Here is a 22819-nt window from a genome sequence, read left to right on the forward strand (position 1 = left end):
AGGGGAGAGGAAAGGGCACCTGCCCTGTGAGACAAGGGAAGCAAGAGAGGATGAGCAGTGCTGGTGGGGTCTAGGACTCAGAGAAACATGAGGGTGACAGGCTGGCACAGTGTGAGGAGCAGTCCTGTGTTCAGGATCACAGGACATTGTCTCCAGCCCTCATGGGCAACAGGTTCCACTTGAGGTACCTCAAGCACAGCGACAGGAGAGGGAAGAGCAGATGGATTAATGTGCAGGCAGAGCAGATATCAGAGATCCTCCCTGCTGGAGAGTAGGCAGAGGCCATCGGAGCATGCAGGAATCACCCCTAAAGCCTACACTGCTGTGTTGCTTGTGCTGCACGCCAGACCCACCCACAGTTAAACTCTGTGCAGCTGACTCTGCAGAGGCATTCACAGAGAAGCTCTGTTACTTACAGCCCCAGGGAGAGAGCTCTGCTAACTGCAGACATGCCAGCGTTGCAACAAGGAGCTAATTCAGCCACCCTGCACTTCTGCAACCCGTGGCTTTCCACCTCTCCTTCTGCTCCTGGAGCAAATCTGCTCCTGGTACTTGGTTCTTCCACACAACCTTTAAAAAGGCATCTGTCACCCTCTCCTTCCCACCCTCCCTGCCCTCTTTTAGAGTGAAAGATGCCTTAGCAGAAACTTACCAGCATGGACTGCAGGATGAAGGGTTTTCACACGCCCACCCAGCATCTCAGGGAAGCCCGTCAGGTCTGAGACATCCCTGCCCAAGAAGAAAACAGCACATGTGCCATTCTGACTTCATCTGCAGGCTGAATGACCCACACCCAAGAAAATGTATGGATTTCACTACAAAATCCCCCTATGGCAAAGGAGCAACAACTGCTTTTCCCATGGATGGAAATGGAGTTCATGGGTCACACCCAACTAAGCAGTACAGCTTGAACACACTGGAATCACCAAGGTAAGCAAACCCCAAATCAGAATGGTTTACGGAGAAAATGGAAGGCCATGTGGAAGTGCTCTTCCTTCCAGCTTAGTTTCACCACTCCTTGTGACTGTTTAGGATGGTCATAACAACAATGAGGGAAGGGGAAATGTCAGCATCCTTTGCTTCAGGCTTCACTGACAGCACAGCCAAGGAAATAAGCTGGAGACACAACCAAGGGCTGGGTAGCAGTGAGCTCTGGAGGTGATGTAGATTTGTGCTGATGTGTCCCAGGGGCCAACCACTGTGCTCACAGGGAGCAAAAACAGAGTCACAGGCACCTGCCCTGCCAAATAACTGACTTTTTTTCATCACTGCACTAAAACCCATTTTTATTTGGCCAGAGCTGTTTTGGTTTTTTTTTGTAATCACAGCATGGAAGAAACCAGAACAAATTTCCCCAGAATCATGGGCTAAACCAGCCAGTGACTGTACATGACCTTTTTCCAACAGTGGATGTGCAACTTAGAGCCTTTAGGCTCTGTCTGCTTTAAGTGAATTGTGCTGGGAAAATTATTTGTGACCAGTGAACTCCAGTGAGCTTCAACATGTTCTTAACACATCAGTGCTGTCCCAGGAGCAAGCAAAGATCAGCTTCACCTGGCTGTGAGGAGCAGCACTCAGGGCAGATTATGAAAATTAAGGTAACTGATTGTCCCATGGAAATAAAGTTGGCTCAAGGCAGATAAAGAATGCCAACCAAAAGCTCCTCACAGTAATGCTCCTCAGCCAATAGATATGTAGACAAAAAGGTTCTGAAGTTTGCTTTGGGGCAGGGTTTTCTTTTTTTGTCGTTGTTTTTGAAGGGAAGACTCCTTTCAGACCAGTTTTCACTCATCTTTGTTCACAGAGAAAACAATTTAAGCAGCCTCAGGGCCCAGAAGAGCATTTTTAGCGGTGATGTACAGGGGTGTGTGTGTACCTGACCGGCAAGCCAGCATCCCTGAGGGACTTGGCCGTTCCTCCGGAGGCAATCAAACCCAGGCCGAGCGCGTTCAGGCTCTTCGCAAACTCCACCAGGTTGGTCTTGTCAGAAACGCTGAGTAAAGCTGGCAGGCGGGAAGAGCACGAGCGGTTGAGTTTTAACGGAGAAAACAGCAGGATTAAGCGAGTAAATCCAGCGTAGTGTAGGAGTTGCGTAGTTTAGGAGTTTACGCGGGGCCAGGTGCCTGGGGAGGGGACGGGGAGCAGCACCAGAGCCTCGCGGTTCCCCTCAGGGGGAGAAGCCGCCCCTCAGGGAGGCCATGGCCGCAGGGCGCGGGCCCGATCGCCTCAGCGCCTTCCCGCGGCAATCGGTGCACCGGGAAGAAGGGACGGCCAGCCTGGGGGACACGATCAGTGCCTGCCCGCCCTCAGCACCCTGCGCGGGAACCAGCGCTGAGGCGCCTTCCGGGGCCGCGCTGCCGAGCCCAGCCGAGCCGGCGGCCATTGCGGCGGCAGGGCACCCCCCACACCCCGCAGGGCCACCCTCCCGCCGCCATCGCCTGCCCCGCGTTACCGAGCTGCTGCCGCGCGGCCATGGCGCCGTCTGTGGGTGCAGGAGGGCGCGGAGGAAGGGAAAGGAAAGGACGAGCGGCGGCGGCCCGGCGGGATTTGGGCGCACGGGGGCGGGAGGTGGAGGGGGCGGCCCGGGCGGGGCGGGGAATGGAGGGAGGCGGCGGTGGCGGGCATGTGTGTTTTGGGACACACGCGTGTCCTCGGGGTGAGGTGCCATGGAGGGTGAGGGGGTCCCGTGGGCCACGTGTGGGCGAGCGGGTGTTCCCGCTGCACATGTGCTCAGGGCGTGTGTGTGCACGGCATGAGACACACAGACACTCGTGTATCTCTGTGCTTTGCCATGGATGCACCGCAACCAGACAGAGGTACTTGTATGTATGTGCACACACAAACACACATACAGAATGTTCGGTGCTGGGACACCCAGCTGGGATCACAGGTGAAAAGTGAGGTGCAGGTGAGGCAATCCCCCTTCACAGTGGAAGGTGATGCAGTAAGGATCATTAATTTTTCCAGGAGCACTGACAGGAGTTTCATCCATGGAAAGTCCTCCCTTAGAGCTTCCACACGGGCAGAGGCAAAACACCCGTTTACCAAGTCTGAGGTAAAAAAATCATTTGCAAATAGCAAAGTGATGCTTTTCTTTATTTATTTTCTATTTGTCTCCCTAAGGGGAGCTTTTTTCCCCAAATTTCCTGATACTCCTTGCAGAAGAGCTTTGTTTGTTTTCACTGTGGGTCACAGGTGACACTGACTGAACATATCGGCTTTATCTGGTTGAAATCTCTGTTTTGCCCCTGTACACCCAGCAGGGTTTGGCTGCAGCACTGGGACACCAGTACTCTGTACATAAAGAACTCTGCAGTTCATTTGCAGCACAAGCCCTGGCCCCACCTGGTAATATTGAATGGGGAATTCTGTCAGCACGGGCAGGCCCCCGAGGCATCCCTGCCTACTTCTGTCACATTTTCATCGGCCACACAGGGGCTCACTGCACACCTGCAGCTCCCAGAGCACTCAGGCTGCATTAAGCTCTCCACTGGCATTACAAAAGAAGGAATAAACGGGAATTTTTAGCTCTTGCAGGCAAAAAGGTGGGAAGTACAAAGTGCAGCTGGAAGGCCCAGGCACTTGGCTGCTGTGATTTGTGAGTCTCTGGGCTTGGGCAGTATTGTCTGTGTGAGGAAGAGTCAAGCCAGAAATACCAAATATACTGAATAAACCCAGTGTGTGTATTACTCTCAGTAGCAGCTAGTGACAAGCAGCAATAAATTACTGCTCAGAGGGTGGCTGGGGCCAAATGAAAATATACTGTTAAGTAAAATATACTGTTAAGAGCACTATCATTATGAAAATACACACCTTGGAGAGAATAAAAGTTGTGCACAGAGTACAGCTGAGGCAGGCTTTGGTGATGATGAATGTGTGAACAAATGAACAATTTGACAGAGCCCTGCATTTTTATCCAACATTGGAGAGCGACTGTGAATTCCAGCAGTGTGCCTGGTGGCCCTGTCAGCCTGTGCACGAGGACAGGGCCACTGCTGCCCTCAGACAAACAGTGGGAGGGACATTGTCAGGGTCAATAATGGTGTTGGCTCCGTTGCCTGTCCAGCAGTTCGTTGTCCCTTGGCACCTGAGGTGAGGTTTCTGTTTGTGCAGGAGTGGCAGGGGGTGGTTTGGGCTTAATCCCTGTCCCAGCACAGGAAGGACATGGAGCTGTTGGAGCCAGTTCAGAGAAGGTCACCAACATGATTGAGGGATGGAGCACCTCTGCTGTGAGGAAAGGCTGGGGGAATTGGGATTGTTCATCCTGGAGAAGGATTTGGGATGACCTAATTGTGGCCTTCCAGTGCTGAGGAGCTGGAAAGGTGGAGACTCTACAAGGACCAGGAGTGACAGGACAACAGGAGATGGGGTCAAACTGAAAGAGAACAGGATTAGATTGGACACTGGGAAAAAATTCTTCTCTATGAGGGCAGTGATGCCCTGGCACAGGGTGCCCAGACAAGCTGTGGCTGCCCCTGGATCCCTGGCAGTGCCCAAGGCCAGGTTGGATGGGTTTGGAGCAATCTGGGATAGTGGAAGGTGTCCCTGCCCATGGCAGGGGGTGGAACTGGATGAGATTTAAGGTCCCTTCCAACCCAAACCACTCTGTGTCTGAGAAGGGTCATTGTGGCTGTGTGCTAAGGGGTGTCTGGATTTGGATGTGATTGATATCTCCTGGTTTGGAGATGGCTTTGCAGGGAAATCAGACAGTCTGCCTCCCCAGAGGTTTAGTTTTGCTTTATAGAGCTTAATTTTAATTGCTTTTGGGGCTGTTTAAAGGATATTCAAATATCCTGTGCTCTGCTCATGTCCCATCATTTATTCAATAGGAATGAGGTCTCATTGGAGCTTTTTCCTGGTGTATTAAAGCACTACAGAAGCTCTTCCTGAGCCAAGAATGCAGTAACATCATATTGGAGATAATGGCAAGAGGTAAATGCTAGAATTACAAATACCACATTAAGGTTATTTCTAAATCATACCAGGGCCTACATCCAAGAAAGAAAAATCAGGTTTAATAAGCACTGTGCTCTGCTGTGTTAATAAGGAGAAGTAAAAAGAGGTTGAGGCTGAATAGGAGCATACAAAAGGGATGGTGTTAGGACAATATCTTAGATTCCCTTCTCTTTAGGCTGTAGGGAGAAAATGGTGCTTTTTAGCTTGGCTCTGAGTCTCTGTTGTGAGTCTGTTTTTTTGTTGTTTTTTTTTTGTGTAGCAGACCAAGAAGGGTGTAGATAAGCAGGTCAGTTTGGCTGTTGGTTAATTTGTTAGGGCAGGAAGCAAACAAGGCAGGGTTCTGCAGCTCCCTGCAGCTGCCTGTGGGCCAGCAGAGGTGGAAGACAAGGAAGACTCAGCCAAAAAGTAGGATTCCATTCAGAGTGGATGTCTGTGGCTGGCCTGGTTTGGGGCTTCAGAGGTGAAGTGTCACAAGTGGTGAGCATTGCACTGATCTGGATCTGTCCTAGCCCAGGAAAGGTCTCTTATCATCACAAGGTTACTTTGGAAAAAACATGTTATTGTGGGCATCTCTGCCTGTATGAGCACAGTCCTCAGCTTTGAAATTCCCCATCCTGCCCAGCTTATCTTCCTTAACCAGGCCCTGCTTTCATTTACATCCCTCCCCACGCCTCTCCTCAGCAACCCCATGCCTGTGCTGTGCTCTGTGGTGCCCTCAAGCAAAGGCTGTGGTGTTCAGCATGATGTGAGACAGACACACCTCTGTCCTGCTCAAACTCCTCTTTTCCTCCCTGGCAGCAAGGGGGAGCAAGGAATTGTTCTGATATCTGCTATCTCCCTTGAGGATGCTGTTTGCCAGGCACTGAGCCTCACTGAGTTTCTCCAGTCTCCCAGAGACCACAGCCTTGCAAGCACTTATCTGTGCCCCTTAGTGACTATTATGGGATTGCTTACTGCTCAAGTCTCCTGGAGGCTTCAAGTGCCCTGTCTCAGATGCTGCACAACAGTGGAGGTGAGAGTGGGATTGAATCCAGGCTGCTTCTCAAGGGTTCCTGCTGTCTGCAGGCTTTTGGTTTGTTTGCCTTTTGCTCTCAGGGTTCATGAGAACTTCAGGGTAAAATCTTCTTGGTGTATTCCAGGAGAAAAAGAAAAAGAGCTGCTAAGTATTGTCTATTGAGCCTTGTTCAAGAGCTGCATCCCACAGCCCGTGCCACTCACTGTGGGTTAACTCTGGGGTAGCTCCAGCCCTGAGCTGATGAACAGGCTGGCCAGGAGTGTTCCGCCGTAGCAGAGAGGCTCAAGAGCCCTGATGCATTCTGAGTTTCCTTTTCAGCCCTTATCAGCTCGGAGCAGCTTTTGTTTCTGTGCTCCTCAGAGGTCCCAGTTAAATCACATCCATGCCGTGCTGGCTGTCCTTGTAAATCCCTGCTCGGGGTCCCACGGAGCTGCTGAGGTGCCAGTGAGCCTTGAGCTGAAGTTCAGGCACACCACAGAGCTCTGCACACTCAGTCTGACCTGGGGTGTGAAGGTTACATCCCCTCTTCGCTCACCAACACCAGTGGTATCAATGCCTGATGCTTTTCCTGCAAAAGAACCAATTTCCTTGTAATAGAATAAATCTTGCAGATTTCAGCCTGAGTTATTTCTCCTAATGCTCTGGGTTATGAATGAGACCCAAAGGTGCATAAACTGAAGGACGATTTATTTTCTGAACACTTCCATTCCTTTCCTCCCAGAGGCTGGTTCCTATCCAAGCATAGAAAGAAAAATAATACAAAAAAAAAAAAGAAATAGTTTCTCTTGTTGGCAACTCAGTGCCTACTCTATGATCTGAACCCCACATACAGGCTGTGGGTGAGCAGGTCTGTTTGCAATTGCAAATATGGGGCTTGCAATATAAAAAAAATCCCGTCCACTTTGAGGTTCCTTGCCTTGTCAGGCTGTTTGTGTGAAAGGAAGAATTCCCAGAGGAAAGGAAAGAGGAGGAAATATTTTATTTGGGTGTTTTTGCTGTAGGTGAGAAGAAATAACTTTATCCATAATAAACAGGCTGCTTTACCTTTTCACAGCGCCATGGATTCCCAGAATGGGAATTGGCTTGGAAGGGACCTCAAACTCATCTCATTCCAACCTCTGCACTCGGCAGGGGCACCTCCCACTATCCCAGGTTGCTCCAAGCCCCGTCCAACCTGAGCTTGGACACTTCCAGGGATGCAGCCACAGCTCACAGGAAATTGAAATCACTGATTCATCAGTGTCTCCCGTGCCCCCAGCTCTTTGGACACGAGTGTTTGTGTCCCTGGGTGGGAATCTGTCCTGCCGGGAGATCTGTGCTGCTTGATCCCGCCGGATCCTGCCGGGATGCTGCCAAACGCGCAGGGAGCCGGCTCCCACTAGGGCGCGCTAGGACAGTTAAAATGGAGCTGGTTTTTCGCTGGCATCGGGGTGGAACCATCAAAGATCCTATGTAAGGAACGGCACTTCTGGCTTTCAGCAGGGATTCTGGCCGAGTTCCCCATTTTTGAGTACATTTCCCTGGATGAGTGTGCAGCAAAGCCAGCTATAGCTGCCTCAGAGCACTGAGGTTTGGGCTGGGACAAGTGCTGGCAAAAACCTGTTGGAAAGCCCTGGCCTGGACAGAGGGCAGGGAGAAGCTTTGTCCTCAAGGCTGTCTCATCCCACAGTCCCTTTGTTTGCTGCTCTGTAAGGCAGAGGGAGTGGAAATCTGTGCTCTACCTGGACATGGACAGGAGTACACCTCAAAGTCCCATTGTTCTGCTGTTGTCATTTGTACATTTTGAAGCTATCCCTAAAAAAACCTGCCCATCTTCACAGGAGAATTCCCTGCCTCCACCCAGGCCCTGGGACCTCTGTCTGCTACCCTGGTTTGCTTCATGTTTACTTAATTAGCCAGCTGGAGCACGATTCCTTTCATGATCCACGGTCTAATACATAAAGATGACAGTGACACGAATCTTGGCTCAGGTTTCAATTTCCATGTTAATTCATTGTGGTTCCCCAGATAGCTGGAATTTGCTCCAGCAGGATCTGGGAGATGATGAAATGGGTGGGTGTGCTCTCCTGTGTCCCTGTGAGAGCCTGGAGCGATAGGTGACACAGTTTTACTGTCCACCAGGCACCATCTCTGCTAGATCTCCAGCAAAAAAGCAAAGCAGAGGTGAAAAGCAAAGCAAAAATGCTAAATGAGGAACTTTTCTTAGTACAGAATGCAAACAGAGTCATGGCTCTGGTAGGTGAGAAGCATCTGGAAATCAGTGAAGTTTGATTAGGAAGGAACAGAGTGATTTTACACAGCAACCCAGCCCCAGTCATCACTTATGTAGAGAAGAGGGAGACTCCAGACAGGGAGAGAACAGTGATTTCCCTGAGTGCCAGACAAGCCCATGTTGGCTGTGAAGGGTTTAGGCACAGGCCCCACCACTCCATGGCACTCATGTTTCTGTGTGACATCTCCAGGAGAGGAAATGCTGCGAGCCTGTGTTCAGTTCCAGCACTCTGGGGCACCACAGGACACTGACAGCAAACACAGGCAGAGCTGCCATTTCCCTGAAATGTCTGAAAAAGCAGCACCTTGCCAAAAATGGCACGAGCTCTTTGGGGAAGACAGCCATAGGTGGTTATTTATCTGTTCCCTTAGAGCTGAGTGAGATCCAGGCCCTGGAGAGCCGGGATCCAGGATGAGAACAGGGCTTGCCGCAAGAGCCTGTGAGCTGAATAGAAATCATGGCTAAACAGGAGGATGGGAAGGGAGACAGAGTTGTGGGAAGAGGCATGGGCAGCATCACACAGCAGGCAGTGCCACAGCCAGCGAGCCTTGGAGCACTCTCTAGCTGGCAGATGGGTTTAGTTGCAGCAAATCATCCATTTTCAGATTTTGCTGATTTTTACATGGTCTAATTTTAATAACAGAAGAAAAGAGTGAGACATTTTTTCATCAATTACTTTTTCCTTTGTTTTTCCTCCCAAGTAACTGCACTAGGTATTTGTATTTTAGCCTTAGAAACATGGATAACATTTTCATGAAGAATTTGTGGGGACAAAAAATTGAAAATAAATGTTGTCTCTTCTCTGTGTTCAAAACCCAGTGGCTTTGGATTCTCCAGGAGTTTCTTGTGCTTTCTGAAAACGCTGTTATCTTGTATGCCCTGCATTCATAATCTGTTGTGCTTCCTTCTTTGTGTTCTGACCTTCCTTGCTCAGAGTCTCAAGTCACAACAGGACAAATTCTGCCTTTTCAAAATCATCTTCCTGATGTTTTGTGGCTAGAAAAAGAAGGGGTTTTTTCCCCCCAGAAAACATTGTTAAATCAATCCTTTTCATTTTTCACCTCAAACAAGGCCAAGTTTCTCAGCTTTTCATTAAAAAACAAGTATTTGAAGTTGTTCAGGAGGCCTTAAAATGAACATTTCCAGGTTCTAGAATAAACACTGTCATTTTTCAGATACTACTTTTCAAGGAAGCAGGATTTAATCATGTAGCTTCTGTTCCATTAACTAGGTCCCATTAATATTTTGAGCTAGCTTAGCACAGCTGTTTGGGAATTGGAAAATGCAAGGTTATGCAAATTCAGTGAGGGGTGTTGGTGTTCCCCTGCATGAAACAGTGTCTGGGGGAAAGCCTGTTCACAGCTGAAATCTCCTGGTGCAAAGCAGGACTGAGTTCCATCAGTCCTGGGCACAGAGCACCCGTGCTCATGTGGCAAATCCACCTGGAAGCAGCAGGGAGCCTTCAGGATGGGGAGGACAAACGCCACCCCTCATTAGGCAGAGCTGAGGCAGGTACTAATTATACTAATTAACCTGGAGCTGCAGTGGGGCTGCTCCTGCCTCGTGCCCTGGTGGTTCCTGACTCTCTTGGGGCGAGGGCAGGATCAGCCTTGGCTCTGCTTGTGGTGCAGCTTCCCTCCTCCTTTTCCTCCACCTTTTCCATGCATTTCAGGCGTGGAAGCTGTGTCCCTGTGCCCATCTGTGCTCTGGAAGCACTGGAGCTTTAATTGTGTGGAGCTGTTTCCCTGAGCTAAATGAGCAGACACATGGGGGTGACAATTTGAGCCCTGTGTGAGTTTGGTGGTACAAACTGAGCCTGGGACTCAGGCCAAGGCAGCAGGGCCAGAGGGAATTTAATGGGTCTTCCTGCAAAACACAGCTACAGACTTTCAATTGACTTTCTTCAATTTGTCTAACTAATGTCTTCTCCCAGGCCTGCTTTTTAATTCATGATACTATCATCAATCACATAATTATGACCTCATCTCATTCTCTGTGAAGACCTGGGTGACAAATAAGGACAGGGTCACACTTCAGTTTGTGTTGCTGTGTTTTATTGCCTAGATGAAAAGAAGCAAACATGCTGGGGACAGAATTCCCAAAACATAAAATCCTGCTGACAATATGCAACATTTGGCTATTTTTGGAGAGCTGGAAAGCAGGACTTTTTGGTTGGTTGGTTTTATTGACACTGTTTTCCACATAAATACACACCTTGTCAGACCTGGGAAGAGACTCCTTTTAACTCATCTCAGGAGCACACATCAGCATCATAACAAACATATGGGGAGAAGAACTATTTCTGCAGGCAAGAGGCAGCTTATCCAGGGTCAGATAAAAATCCTTCAGAGAGAATAAATTATAGATTAACCACTACAAGGGACTGAAATCCCAGTGTTAGGCAGCCTCAAATTCCACTGATGCCATAAGCCATGGCAAGGAGCACACTGACATTAGGAATTAAGAACATGATTGAATCATGTGGAAGGGTTTTTACTCCTGAATTAATGTTAGAAATTTGGTTCTAAAGTTAAACTTAATTCTTCACATCCTGCATTTTTGTTCAGCTTTGACATTTCCCTGCCAAAACCTCCCTTTGCTGAGCCACTTCATAATTTTGCTGGCTCATCAGCATCATTCCATCTGGAAAGAGGGTGGTTCTGTTCTTCACAGACATTTTAGGCTAAAGAGATCTTCTAAGCATCTTGGGAAGACCCTGGATGCTGAATTCCATGGGGTTCCTTGGATTCCAAAGAAGGGATAAACCCCAAGGGAAGTCTGGTGTTTGAAGTCTGATCTGTGACTCTGTTGCAGACACTTGGAGCAGACTCCACCCTTGCACAACAGAAATACACCAGGAAGGTTGAAAACCAGAGTAGACACATTTAGAATGTATGGAGTGTTTTTATAAACCCATCCAGTCTCAAGCCACTTTCACAGTTTCCTGAGCCTAACTTGTAAGTTCTGAGTGTTTGGGGTAGGCAGGACCACACTTCCAACACAAGTACTCACTGTTTCTCCTACAGATAATGCCATGCAATACTCTTCCTAATGGTTTGGTGGCACAATGCTCAGCCACTTTGAGCTGTGCCATGCCATGCAGCAGTTTTGCTGCTCATCTCTTGGATTCACACTTGGTAGCTGAAATACTGCAGCCCTCTGAACCTGCTTTCCTTTTTCCCCCTGATTTTCACTCATGCTCACATTAGCATAGTCATCTTTACAATCCTTGCCTTTCCCTGTGTTCTCTTCTCTACAGCATGACCAAAATTTGTTAGCGCAGGGTTTTTATGAGCTCCTGCCCTCACTAAAAAAGGCCCAACTTGTCTTGGGAAGTTTCCCCCATCAGTTTTGACATCTCCTGCAGCTTGCCATTCCTTACCATTAATTTCTATGGCTTCCCCCGATTTCCCTGGCAGAAATTCTGATTAGGCAATAAGTGCTCTGCCATCCATCACCTCCTGCCAAGTCACAAGTCACAGGGTTCTTCTCAGATCGTTCTTAATCAAGCCGAGAGTGCCCCGGGTAGCAGAGCTAAAGGCCCGATTCCCGTGGCCATCCCCTGGGATCCCGTGTGAGCACGGCTGGAAGGCAGAGCCATTGTGAGAGCCCTGTCACACCGCCCCGCAGCACAGCTGATTAAACCCCTGCAGAGCTCCGAGGGCTTCACAAACGTCCTGTCAGTCAGCTTGCATTTGATTTCAGGTCTGATTTTCATTTGTTTACAGTGTCGCCCATTATGTGTAGAGTGTTTGCTAAACACTGAAGAATAATGGTCCTGTCCCAGGTAGCTGACAGCAGAAGGGCTGACAAAGGGAAGGAAGGCAGTAAAAGAGGTAATTTATGTATGAGTCATGCTTCCCAGCCAGCTGTGCTGATAAAAAATGGCCACTTTTATGGGAAGGCTGGAAAAGAGCAAGGAAATTACCTTTCTGAAAGAAAACCAACCCAAACCAAACAAAATATTTGGACCGGCAGTTTGATTAAAGGTGACTTATTGCCAACAGCACAGGGAAGGGACTCCTGGGGAGGCATTTGGGTTTATCAGGGAAAGATGTTTCTGGCACAGACACCTGCACCTAAAACAATACTGAGACAGCAGCAGGAGGTCCTGCCTAGGGCACAGAAAAACCTGATTAGGAGGCAGGAAAACTGAGGATAACAAGTGTGAGAGATGAGAATTTTGATAAGCAGGGGTGGAGTTAGAAGCTGGGAGCAGTCACTGAGGCAGGGGAGCAAATCACTGGACATGGTGTTGTGAGGTTTCCAGAACCAGTAAGAGATGAGAATTTCACTCCATGTTCTCAGAAGGCTGATTTATTTTTTTATGCTATTCTATTAAAAGAAATTATACACTAAAACTATACTAAAGAAAGAGAAAGGAGACATCACAAGGCTAAACAAGAATGATAATGAAAGCTTGTGACTGACTCCTCAGAGTCTGATACAGCTGATGGTGATTGGTCATTAATTAATAACAATTCACATATAACCAATCAAACATTCACCTGTTGGTAAATGAACTCCAGGCCACATTCCCAAGCAGTCAGATAATTATTGTTTTCATTCTTTTCTGAGACTTCCCAGGAGAAAAAATCCTGGCAAAGGGATTTTTCAGAAAATATCATGGTGACAATTGGAGGTACTTTTTCAGCAAATTGCCAGGCAGTCCTGTATCTACAGAGCTCTGCAGGAAGATTTATGTTGTCATCCAGCCACGTGACTTGGGCCTGGCTTTGCTCCACTTAGAGGCAATGACAGACTCCTATTGATTCATGGGAACCATAGAAATCAAAGAAAACTTGCTGTGGCAACTGGCTAATTCAATAAAAGCATTGATTTTTCCAGCTAGACAATTAGAGAGCATGAATGCAGCGTAGCTGATTTCTGTCTTTGAATTAATGTAACAAATGATCATTGATTCAAGGGAGAAGAAACTGTACCCCAAAGGAAAGGAGCTTCCAAAGTAAAAATCCCCCAGCCTATGTGTGCTGGTCCTTAATGTGCCAGAGACAGAGCTGGTTATGATTGTGTGTCTCTCTTGGTTAGCACACTTAGGAGTGAGTTACTGCCACCTCACAGAGCAGCCAAGCTAAAGGCAGACACACAGGGCCAGGAGAACCCTAGAAAGGTGATGCAGGAGACCATGGAGTTCAAAACAGGTACTGGGAGTGTCGAAGTGAGGGAGCGACCACCTTTGTTGATTTCGCATCTGACTCCGTTTATTCACTCAATCAGTCACTTTTTATAACCGTGTTAATTCACTTCATGCGTATTGCAAAATCTGAGCTCCTGACAGGCTGTAGAGAAAACTTCAGCTCCTCCTTTTGTTTACAATACCTGAAGTTAGTTTACTGAAACCAAGATCAGTGTTCTCACCCTGATATGAAAGGTTCTCAAAACCTTCATATCTATTCTCAGACTGGCTGTCTGCTCCCAGTAGCAGCCAAGGACAGAACGGCCTGAGAATCTTGTTGTTTATATAAAAGGTGCCTGAGAACCTAATTATTTACAGGATCAAGCCTGGGAAAGGCTGCTTTTCCCCTTAGCTGAATACCTTCATGGCCTCTTTCTTTAAGCCATGCTTAAACCAGGCTCTCCACATGGGAGCTCCTCATAGCATCACTTCAGATGAATGGCTCTGATTTTGCCCTGGGTTTGAGATGGAATCTTGGAATGGTTTGAGTTGGAAGGTACCTAAAGATCATCCAGTTCCAACCCCCTTCCACTATCCCAGGTTGCTCCAAGCCCCGTCCAACCTGGCCTTGGACAGGGATGGGGCAGCCACAGCTTCTCTGGGCAGCCTGTGCCAGGGCATCATCACCCTCACAGGGAACAATTTCTTCCTAACATCTGATCTAAACCTACCCTCTGGCAGTGAGAAGCCATTCCTCCTTGTCCAGTCACTCCAGGCCCTTGAAAATGTCTCTTCATTTTTGTTGTCAGCTCCTTCAGGTGCTGGAAGGCTCCAGTTAGGTCACCCCAAATCCTTCTCCTCTCCAGGCTGAGCAATCCCAATTCTCCCAGCCTTTCCCCACAGCAGAGGTTCTGCATCCCTCAATCATGCTGGTGCTTCCTCTGGACTGGCTCCAACACCTCCACATCCTTCCTGTGCTGAGTCCCCAGGGCTGGAGGCAGCTCTGCAGGTGAGGTCTCACCACACAGCTCTCTCTTCCTCCACAGTGAGGAAGATACTTTAAAAGAGGAACTTTACTTACACCACATGCAGCAGCTGTGAACAGGCACCGAGATTTTTGGGGCTGTTGGGTATTTGCAAACTTAAATTATGGCTCATAGGTTATGGTTACTTGAGGTTATGGCTTAGGATGTTGCTGCCCTGGCTCAGGAGTCAGAGTTCCAGTCAGTGTGAGGATTTCTTTCACAGGAAATTGGTGTGCCACTTGTCCATTGTCAGAACCCAGGACATTCCTCTGCCCTGGACGACTCAAGACCCTGGCAGGGGGCTCAGAGACCTTGGCACAGAGTCAAAGCCACCTGTGCCTTCAATTTTAACCCATGGAAACAAATACCAGCATTGTGTGAGGATTTACAAGCCACAAGAGTTTGAGTAAAATTTTAGTAAATTTATCACAGGGTGAAAATGTAGAATTTTGAAAATTTAGAATGGAAGTTCAAAAGGCAGAATAGAAAAATCTAAGTGTGTTCTGTCTTTCTTCTTCTTCTTGTCCTCCATCTTCTGCTGTGGTGGTGGCACTTCTAAATTGGTTTAGGGTAGAGAAAAACTGTCTAACATAAGTGATAGGTATTGGAAAATTATTGTAAATAAAGTACAGGTAGTTTTTAATATAAAAAGATAACACCACCCTGAGGGTGGTCAGTGTGCCTGAACAGACCTCCACAGGTCTGAAAAAGAATATATTAAATAAGAGAAAATAAACAACCTTGAGAACCAAAGCCAAAGAATCCCAACTTCTTCTTCGAGTGCAGGGCTGGGAAAAAAGACTTTTTGATACCTCAAAAGCCATTTCAGCAACAACAAACCCAAGAGTCCGTTTGCAAACCCCCTTTGCTGTTGGGATTCGTTCTAATGGTGTTGAAGCATCCTGAACTCGCTGCACCGTGGAAACCCCCCAGCCTGGGCTGAGGAGTTCCAGATGCTGCCCAAGCCTCCCCCAGGGCTGACCCTGGTTGCAGCAGGGTGTGCCCAGCCCCTGATTCAGGCTGGCTGTGTGGGAGGTGCCATGTGCCTGCTGCAGTGCTGGCACAGGGGCTGTTCCCTGTGTCGGGTGTCACCGGGGCAGGACAGCAGTGACATTTTAACAGCTGCCCTGTTTGCGTCAGTGCCTGTGAGTCAGGGCCCTGACCTGGGGGGTGTTCCACCTTGCTCCCTGGGTTTGACGTGCATGGGCCAGCCCAGCCCCCTGACCTGCCAGAGACAGCACCCCTGTGGGGGTGTTTGTAGGGGTTTTAGGGTGAGGGAAGAGATGAGGGTCTGACTCCATGTTTCAGAAGGCTGATTTATTATTTTATGATATATATTATATTAAAACTATGCTAAAAGAATAGAAGAAAGTATTTCATCAGCAGGCTAGCTAAGAATAGAAAAGAGTGATAACAAAATCTTGTGACTAACTGAGACAGTCCGGACAGCTGGGCTGTGATTGGCCATTAATTAGAAACAACCACATGAGGCCAATCACAGATGCACCTGTTGCATTCCACAGCAGCAGATAACCATTGGTTACATTTTGTTTCTGAGGCCTCTCAGCTTCTCAGGAGAAAAAATCCTAAGGAAAGGATTTTTCATAAAACACTGACCTGCCAGAGACACCACCTCCTCTCCTCTCCCCACTGCTTCTGCTCTGGGTGCTTTTTTTGTTCCATTGTTGCATTTCTCTGTACCTGCAATAGAAATGCTCTGAGAGGGCCCAGCAGACACAGTGCACCTCCTGCCCTTCATCACAGCAGCAGCAGTGAGGAGGTGTGATAAGAGTTGTGCAGCATTAATGGAGCAGGATGCTCAGGGCTGCAGGGGAGGAGGGATATTTCCATCAAAGCTAAGCTGCTTTACAGCACAGCCTGCTAGAAAGTGCTGGTTAGAAAAACCTGTCTATTAAAAGGTCAGGTGTGGTCCTAAGTTCTGGGCTGACACTTGCACAAGCTGGTAAATGATACATAATGATCACTTATTAGATTAATTTTGTCTATTTGGGGTCGCTGTGAACAGCCCATTAGAAAATAGTAGGTTTCTCTGAGGCTGCCAAATGCTGGTTGTTATTATTTCTGCAGATAATACTGAATCTGTAACTTGTTTGAGAGCAGCTTATGCAATATTTGGTGATGAGATTTGGAGCATTAACTGGACAGCTCAACTACCTTGTGTGCTTCTCTTCACTGACCATGGGAGTGTAACTCTTAGAATCAGATTTCCCATGTGCAACAATCAGGGGGACAGCCACAATTAAAGTTTCACTGCTCCAAACCTCTCAAAAATTGTATTGGCCTCTCTGATTGCCATGTCTTTGTAGAGTCTCTGGTTTTCAGCTTTTCTTTTCAGTCATGAGAGCTGAAAATTAATCTTTTGCTTCAAGTGAAGGAGTACTCTCACTTATATCCCAGATGCCAGCACCAGAAACACCAGGGAGAAAAATGAAATACCTGAGAGCATAAAACTAAAAATGTACTTTCAGAACACAGCACAGGATTTGCTCCCAGTAAACTGTCAGAGCTCCTGCTGCTAGTGGAGAGTGCTTGCTGAAAAACAACGTGAAAGGTGCCAGACTTATTTAAAAATTCACAGCCACATTTTCATACTCAGAATTCTCTCCCAGTGTAGTAAGAGAGCTCCTGCAAAGGTTGGTAGCTGTCATGGAAGCTTTTTGTTTCCCAGCAAAAGGCACAGAGGCAACAGTGGCACAGGCAAGAGAGCTTTGATGCACAATGTTCAAAAGCCTGATTTCTGTTTCCTCTCCAAAGACAGGCCCTCCAGAAACCTTCCTTAACCTCTTCCAGGTATGAAATAGTCCAGGATGAGCTTTGGTGCTCTTCTTCACAAGATTCTTCCATGTCCTCCCTACAGGCATCTTGCCAAACAGCCAAGGAAAGTGTTGCTAGCACTGCTTTCTTCTGAGGATGGATTTTGATTATTAATAACTTGGTCAGGATGAGTGGGATTGGTTCACATCTTGTCAAAGCTGCTTTTATGAGACTTGCCACTGCCCCTTCCTCCTGCAGACCATGCCTTTCATGTGCCTGAGCAGCACTGAGGTGACTGCCTGCTTCATTAAGAGCTGCTGCAGCACAGGAACCAGCTCAGGAAGTGCTTTACAAACAGCAAAGAGAAAACTCAGAGGCAGAGTGAAAAACAGGGGAAGAAAGAGATGATTGCAGTTTTAAGTTGAATTTCCACGACCTTCCAAGCAGGCATGCCAGTATGAGCACATTAAATTCATGTATTTCTCAACAGCAAGGGCTGTTTAGCAATAAAGACCTTTAGCACTGAAAGAGGCTCAAAACAAATCTTTGCAGCCAGCAATAAAACACAAGGAGTGCCATGCTGAACATCACTGGGTGGCATAGCTTGTTAAGGCAAGAGGCTGGAGGCTTATTTGTGCAATCCCTGCAAGAAATGCTGTCCTGTGACACACTCACTGTCAGAGATAACTGCCTTGGAGATTAAAAAAGAAAAAAATTAATGTGGCCTTTCCAGTGCAGTGCTGTAGCCACACTAAGGGAAAATGTGCACACCCACAGATAGATAGTGTGAGAGCTTTTTGAAACTTGAACCAAACTGTATTTGGAATTGGGTTTAGAGCTGTTGATTGTTGCCTGTGGAAAAAAAAATAACTGCAAGAGATGCTTGTTTTGCATCCTCTGAACAACCTGATCCAGGGGAAGTGGGGAAGTGGTCCCCACCTTTGGCAGGGACTTAGACTGAGATGATCTTTAAGATCCTTTCCAACCCAGGCCATTCTATGATTCTGTGATTCTAGAAATTAAGAAATAAAAAGTCTCAAAGCCAATGCATAATACAGGATCTTGTCTGGAAGTTCCCAGCATCCAGTCCAGGAAAAAGGCAGGGTGGGATTTTCACATTTTCTCCTGTAAAAAAGGAGATGTTTGACTCCCCAGCTTTCCTGAGATCTGAATAATGGAATAGTTCTAGCCAGTGTTTATGGGAAGGTTTGACTTTGGTGGTGCTTTGCTTTGCACCTGCAGCATGCCAGGAGCCTTCCTGCCATCCAGGAGAGGCCTCTGGCTCCCACAGGCTGCTGCCCCAATCCTGCAGGGATTTTTTTCCACAGGCTTTTCTTCCTCTTTGTGGGGAGCTGTTCCACTTCTCAGTTGTCTGTGGAGATAAGCATGTGTATAAATGGTTGTAGAAGTGGGTTATTGAAATTTTGGGTTATGTAAGGGCTGTTTTAGGATGGTTTCTACTAGGGATTTTGCAGGCAGATTTGAGTTTGCCCTGCTCATACTGCAAGGAAAAGTGAGGAAATGTGGAAATGTGTCTGTGGTTAGCTGACACATCATTCCAGCTCAGCTCATAGTCAACTCCAAGCATTGCAGCCACAGCCCTGTATGCCTTTAAGAATCAAAGCAAACATAGAAATTCTTCAAGACTCAAGGCAAGATGATGCTGAAACTCCCTGTGCTCTCACACCACAGTGTGTAGCTATGTGTGTGTGTATGGGAGTTACTCCATGTCCTTACATGCAGGAGAGGGTTTTTCCAAAATCTCTCTCCCTTCCCAAACCCACTGTTTAACCAATGTTTGATAAGGATGTTTTAAATTATGGTTTTCATCAAGTTTCCTGTAGAATTTAAGATAATTTCACTGTCACAAAATATCCAGTTGTATCCAAGTGGCATTAACATATGGGACTGGGGGAGAGTCCATAAATACCAGTGGTGTAGGAACCCAGTGTTTTACATTGGTGGGGCCCCAAGGCTCCTGCCTGTCTCCAAATGATGAACTCCTGGGCAGCCTTTGTGCCCAAAGCAATCTGAAAATTGTCCTGCAGCACAGAATTGCTTTTTGCAGTATTTTGTACCATTGCTAGCCCACCCTTGTTCCAAATTATTGTGTCTAATTTTCCTCATGTAAATGCAGGAGATAAATTGTTGATTCTACAACAGCTGGATTAGTCAAATGAAGACCATGTCTAGCTATCATGGAATCCCCAATTTTCCATTCATGGGCTGAGAGGAAAAATGTTTCCAAAAGGAGACAATCACCTGTTTGCTGATTTCTGCTATTACATGTTATGTTATTTGTGCACCTCAGGTCTCTTCACTCAAGCCAAACAGCCTGAACTGGTGAGGAGGTCCATGCCTTGCTGTGTCACCTGCCTGATGTGGATATTACATCCACATTTATCCTCTGGTTTAGCTTCTAGGAAGAGCTTATATCCCAGGTAAATACACAATCCCATTTGCCAATCCCATCAGCAGTCCTTAGTGTTGTCTTTCAGTTGTCAGGATGGCAGAACTGAGCCTTGCTCAGCTGTTGGAGATTTTTTCAGAAATGGCTTGGAAGGCAGCTGTGGGGAACAGGTTCTCACAGCCTGTTTCTGTAAACAGTAGAAGTTCTCAGGTTGTTTTTAATTACAAGTAAAAGTGACAAACATGAAGGCCTTGAGAACCTTGCATACCAGAGTTCTCAGGCAGCTTTCTCATAACAAGTAGATATTCTATCTTTGGCTGTTTTGGGAAAGCAAAAATAATTTTGAGAACCCAAATCTTGGTATTGGAAACATAAGGAGGGGTTGGTGTGTTATCTCTGACCTATTGTGAGCTCGGGTTTGCAATATGCATGAACTTAACACAGTTATAAAAAGTGATTGATTGAGTCAATAAACGGAGTCAGACACTGAACAAGGAAGTTGGGTCTCTCCCTCCATCTTCAATACTCAGCCATTTCTAGTGAGATACAGGCATACATCTATCACATTGGGTCTTGGAATTAGTTTTGGAAAAACAGGAATCAGCTCCTTCCCAGGGGTTTACATGGATTAGTGTCTACAGAGGGCACCCTCTTCCATGGCAGTGTTTCCTCAGCACACATCTGATGCTGCTTCTGTGTTCTTGGAGGCAATGAATGTTGCTTCCAGTGCATCATCAAGTGTCTCATTATTAAATAATTAGAAAAGGTTTTTTAGAAACATTTTGGCTGTAAAGAGCCTCAATTACTGCTGTTGCCACAACCTTCTGGCAATGCAGAGGAAGACAGTGGTGAGTCTTCCTTTGATCTTTGTTGAAACAAGCTGGAGAAAATGGGCAGACCTTTGGACTCTAAATAATAAAGCTCTCAAAATAAATAATAAAGCTCTTTGGGGCCCTTTGAAAACAGACAGTAACTTCTTGCCCAAAGGTGTTCAACTTCCCACAGGCACAGTGTCTGTCCTGTGCTGTCTTATCACTCATCCTGCTGCTTACATTTCTGATTGTGGTATTGTAATGGCATCCAACAGGACACTCATCCTTTGGCATGGGTTTGAGGGGTATTTTATAAGGGGTTTTTATAATGTAAAAGTTTTTTTGGACAGAAGTTTTTGAGGGGCAAGAAAAGGAAACCAAAATGTTACAAATAATGTCTCTTTTTGGAGATTTTCAACATCAGGTTGGCAGTGAGCGGAATTCTGGGAATTGATTTTCAGACATGCAGGTTGGCAGTGAGGGGAATTCTGGCCAGAAGCTGCAAAGCCCAGGAAGATGTTTGGGATATTTTGGGCTGCAGACCAAGGAGCCCAGAATACAGTGACCAAAGAACCTTGCTAAGAGTCAGAGGGATCTGCCAGGCCTGCCAGGCAGGCAGAGGTCCTGGTGTTGTGGCTGTGGACAAGTGGCCTTTCAGCTTTCCAGTGCACACGGAGTGGGACCAGCACAACAGGACCTGTCTGCCCTGCTGAGGAGGTCCTGCAGGGTGCATCACTCTGTGCCCACCAACCATGGCTTGGTTTGGGTGTGATTGACCATCTATGGCTATCCAGAAGCTGCTGGACTGGCTGTGCAAATCCATCCAGCACTACTGGAGTTTGATGTCTCCTCTTTCTCTGTTCCATGCCCAGGATAACTTCCATGTGACAGCAAAGTGTCAGTATCAACTCAAGATTTCATTTCTGTTTGAAAAGTGAAACTACAGCATGAGTCAGCTCTCTGAGGTGTAAATCTAGAGTGGGGTCTGCCTGCTTGGGCGTCTCCTAGGACACCTCCCAAGGTAAGGACACATCATGGGAGCCCCAGTGAGCAGGGAGAGGGGAATGCAAACTCAGGGTGTGCAGGTGAGGCCTAGCTGGGTGGCAGCACGTCCTCCAGCCCCTCCCAAGGTGCTGCCTCTCCCAGCACGTGTCCCACACCTCTCCCAGCTCTCCAGGGATCAGCCTGGGCGCCCTGTGCTCAGGCACACACGGGCTTGGACATGCAGGCCACAAGCTCAGGGCATGCCTTCTAATGAGCCCTTCTCTGTGCCCTGCACTTCCTGAAGGACCTGGCTGATTCCTGCCAGGAAGGTGCCTGCTGCTACAGTCATTAGGGAAAGGAGGGGTGTGAGCACTCTCTCCCAGGCTGATTGCAGAGCCACCTTCCTTTCTTGCCCATGTCCACCCTGGGAGTGAGAGAATCAAACCCCTTTTTGGGACAGCTGCCTTTTCTCAATGATCTTTAACCTTTCCTTTGCTAGGAGTGAAGGAGCTCTCAGAAACATTCTGTAGGTAAGCAAGCCCATCACTGTGGTGCTGGTGAGGGATTATTACAACACCTATTTTTCTCTACAGCAAGCAAGTTCCCAGCTCCAGGAGGCTGACAGGCCTTGTGTAACTTGTCATTACTCATCAGCACTCCCTATGCTCGTTTAGATCCCAGGGTGGGGTTTTAATTAGCTGATTTTGTAACAACACCCAGGTGACTTGGTGATGGATAGTCACCCTAGAAACCTATTAAGCAGGAGTGTGGTGGCTGCATGTCCTTAGAGTTTGCTCTCAGATTGCTGTTTGCTTCTAGATATTGAACTTTTGGGGTTGTCTGTCAGCCTTTCCCCATGGCTTCCAAGGCTGTTGGTGGATAAATCCCACAGAAATGATCTGTAGGTTCTCCACTGAAATGTGCAGCCAGGTAGTAGAGAAAGAACATGGGAAGTGCCTGGGCTGGAAACCCTGTGCTTGTTTTAGAGAGTCCACATGGGAAGGAGCATGTGTGAGTGCACTCCAGCTATAGGGGGAATAAATACTGCTCACAACTCAGTTGCTAAATCTGAGTAAACCTTCAAGTAGGTGTTTTATTATCCTATAACATAATAAAAATTATGGTCTTTCCTGTGTTTTGTATAATTATGTATATATTGGTCAAAAAACTGCATTATGGAATGTAGAAAAAAGCCTTTACTAAATCCACATGACTGAGGATTTAACTTCCTTTGATGTGCAAATGTAGTTAATTTTTAATTTGTTACTATTTTAATCTTTCATGAAATATGGTTCCATTGCATACAGAACAGCCCACCCATGATCCAGCTGTTGTCCCAGACACATCCTGCCTCTATTTCCTTATCTTTACAGTCTGTTCCTAGGCCTCTTAACTTGGAAGCTGTTTCATTGGAGTTTTTTTGGGGCAGCTTT

At 47.2% G+C, this 22819-nt stretch overlaps 1 protein-coding gene and 1 long non-coding RNA gene across 2 annotated transcripts in view; one reads left to right on the forward strand and one right to left on the reverse strand.

Moving 5' to 3' along the window:
• ATIC (5-aminoimidazole-4-carboxamide ribonucleotide formyltransferase/IMP cyclohydrolase) overlaps nucleotides 1–2585 on the reverse strand; it is a 20106-nt gene extending 17521 nt beyond the window's left edge. Inside the window, exons 1-3 of the mRNA XM_074548034.1 lie at nucleotides 2453–2585; nucleotides 1877–2003; nucleotides 653–729 (exon numbers count right to left, since the gene is read on the reverse strand). Of these exons, the coding sequence (XP_074404135.1) occupies nucleotides 653–729; nucleotides 1877–2003; nucleotides 2453–2474 (226 nt within the window). The 5' untranslated portion in view covers nucleotides 2475–2585. The remainder of the gene's footprint in view (nucleotides 1–652; nucleotides 730–1876; nucleotides 2004–2452) is intronic.
• Nucleotides 340–22151, forward strand: LOC141730431 (uncharacterized). Its single transcript, XR_012581920.1, has 4 exons — nucleotides 340–930; nucleotides 1805–3055; nucleotides 19492–19621; nucleotides 21275–22151. It is a non-coding gene; the product is annotated as an uncharacterized LOC141730431 (long non-coding RNA).
• Nucleotides 22152–22819: the final 668 nt, after the last annotated feature.

Source organism: Zonotrichia albicollis, chromosome 10 (assembly GCF_047830755.1).
Source record: "Zonotrichia albicollis isolate bZonAlb1 chromosome 10, bZonAlb1.hap1, whole genome shotgun sequence".
Taxonomy (NCBI): domain Eukaryota; kingdom Metazoa; phylum Chordata; class Aves; order Passeriformes; family Passerellidae; genus Zonotrichia; species Zonotrichia albicollis.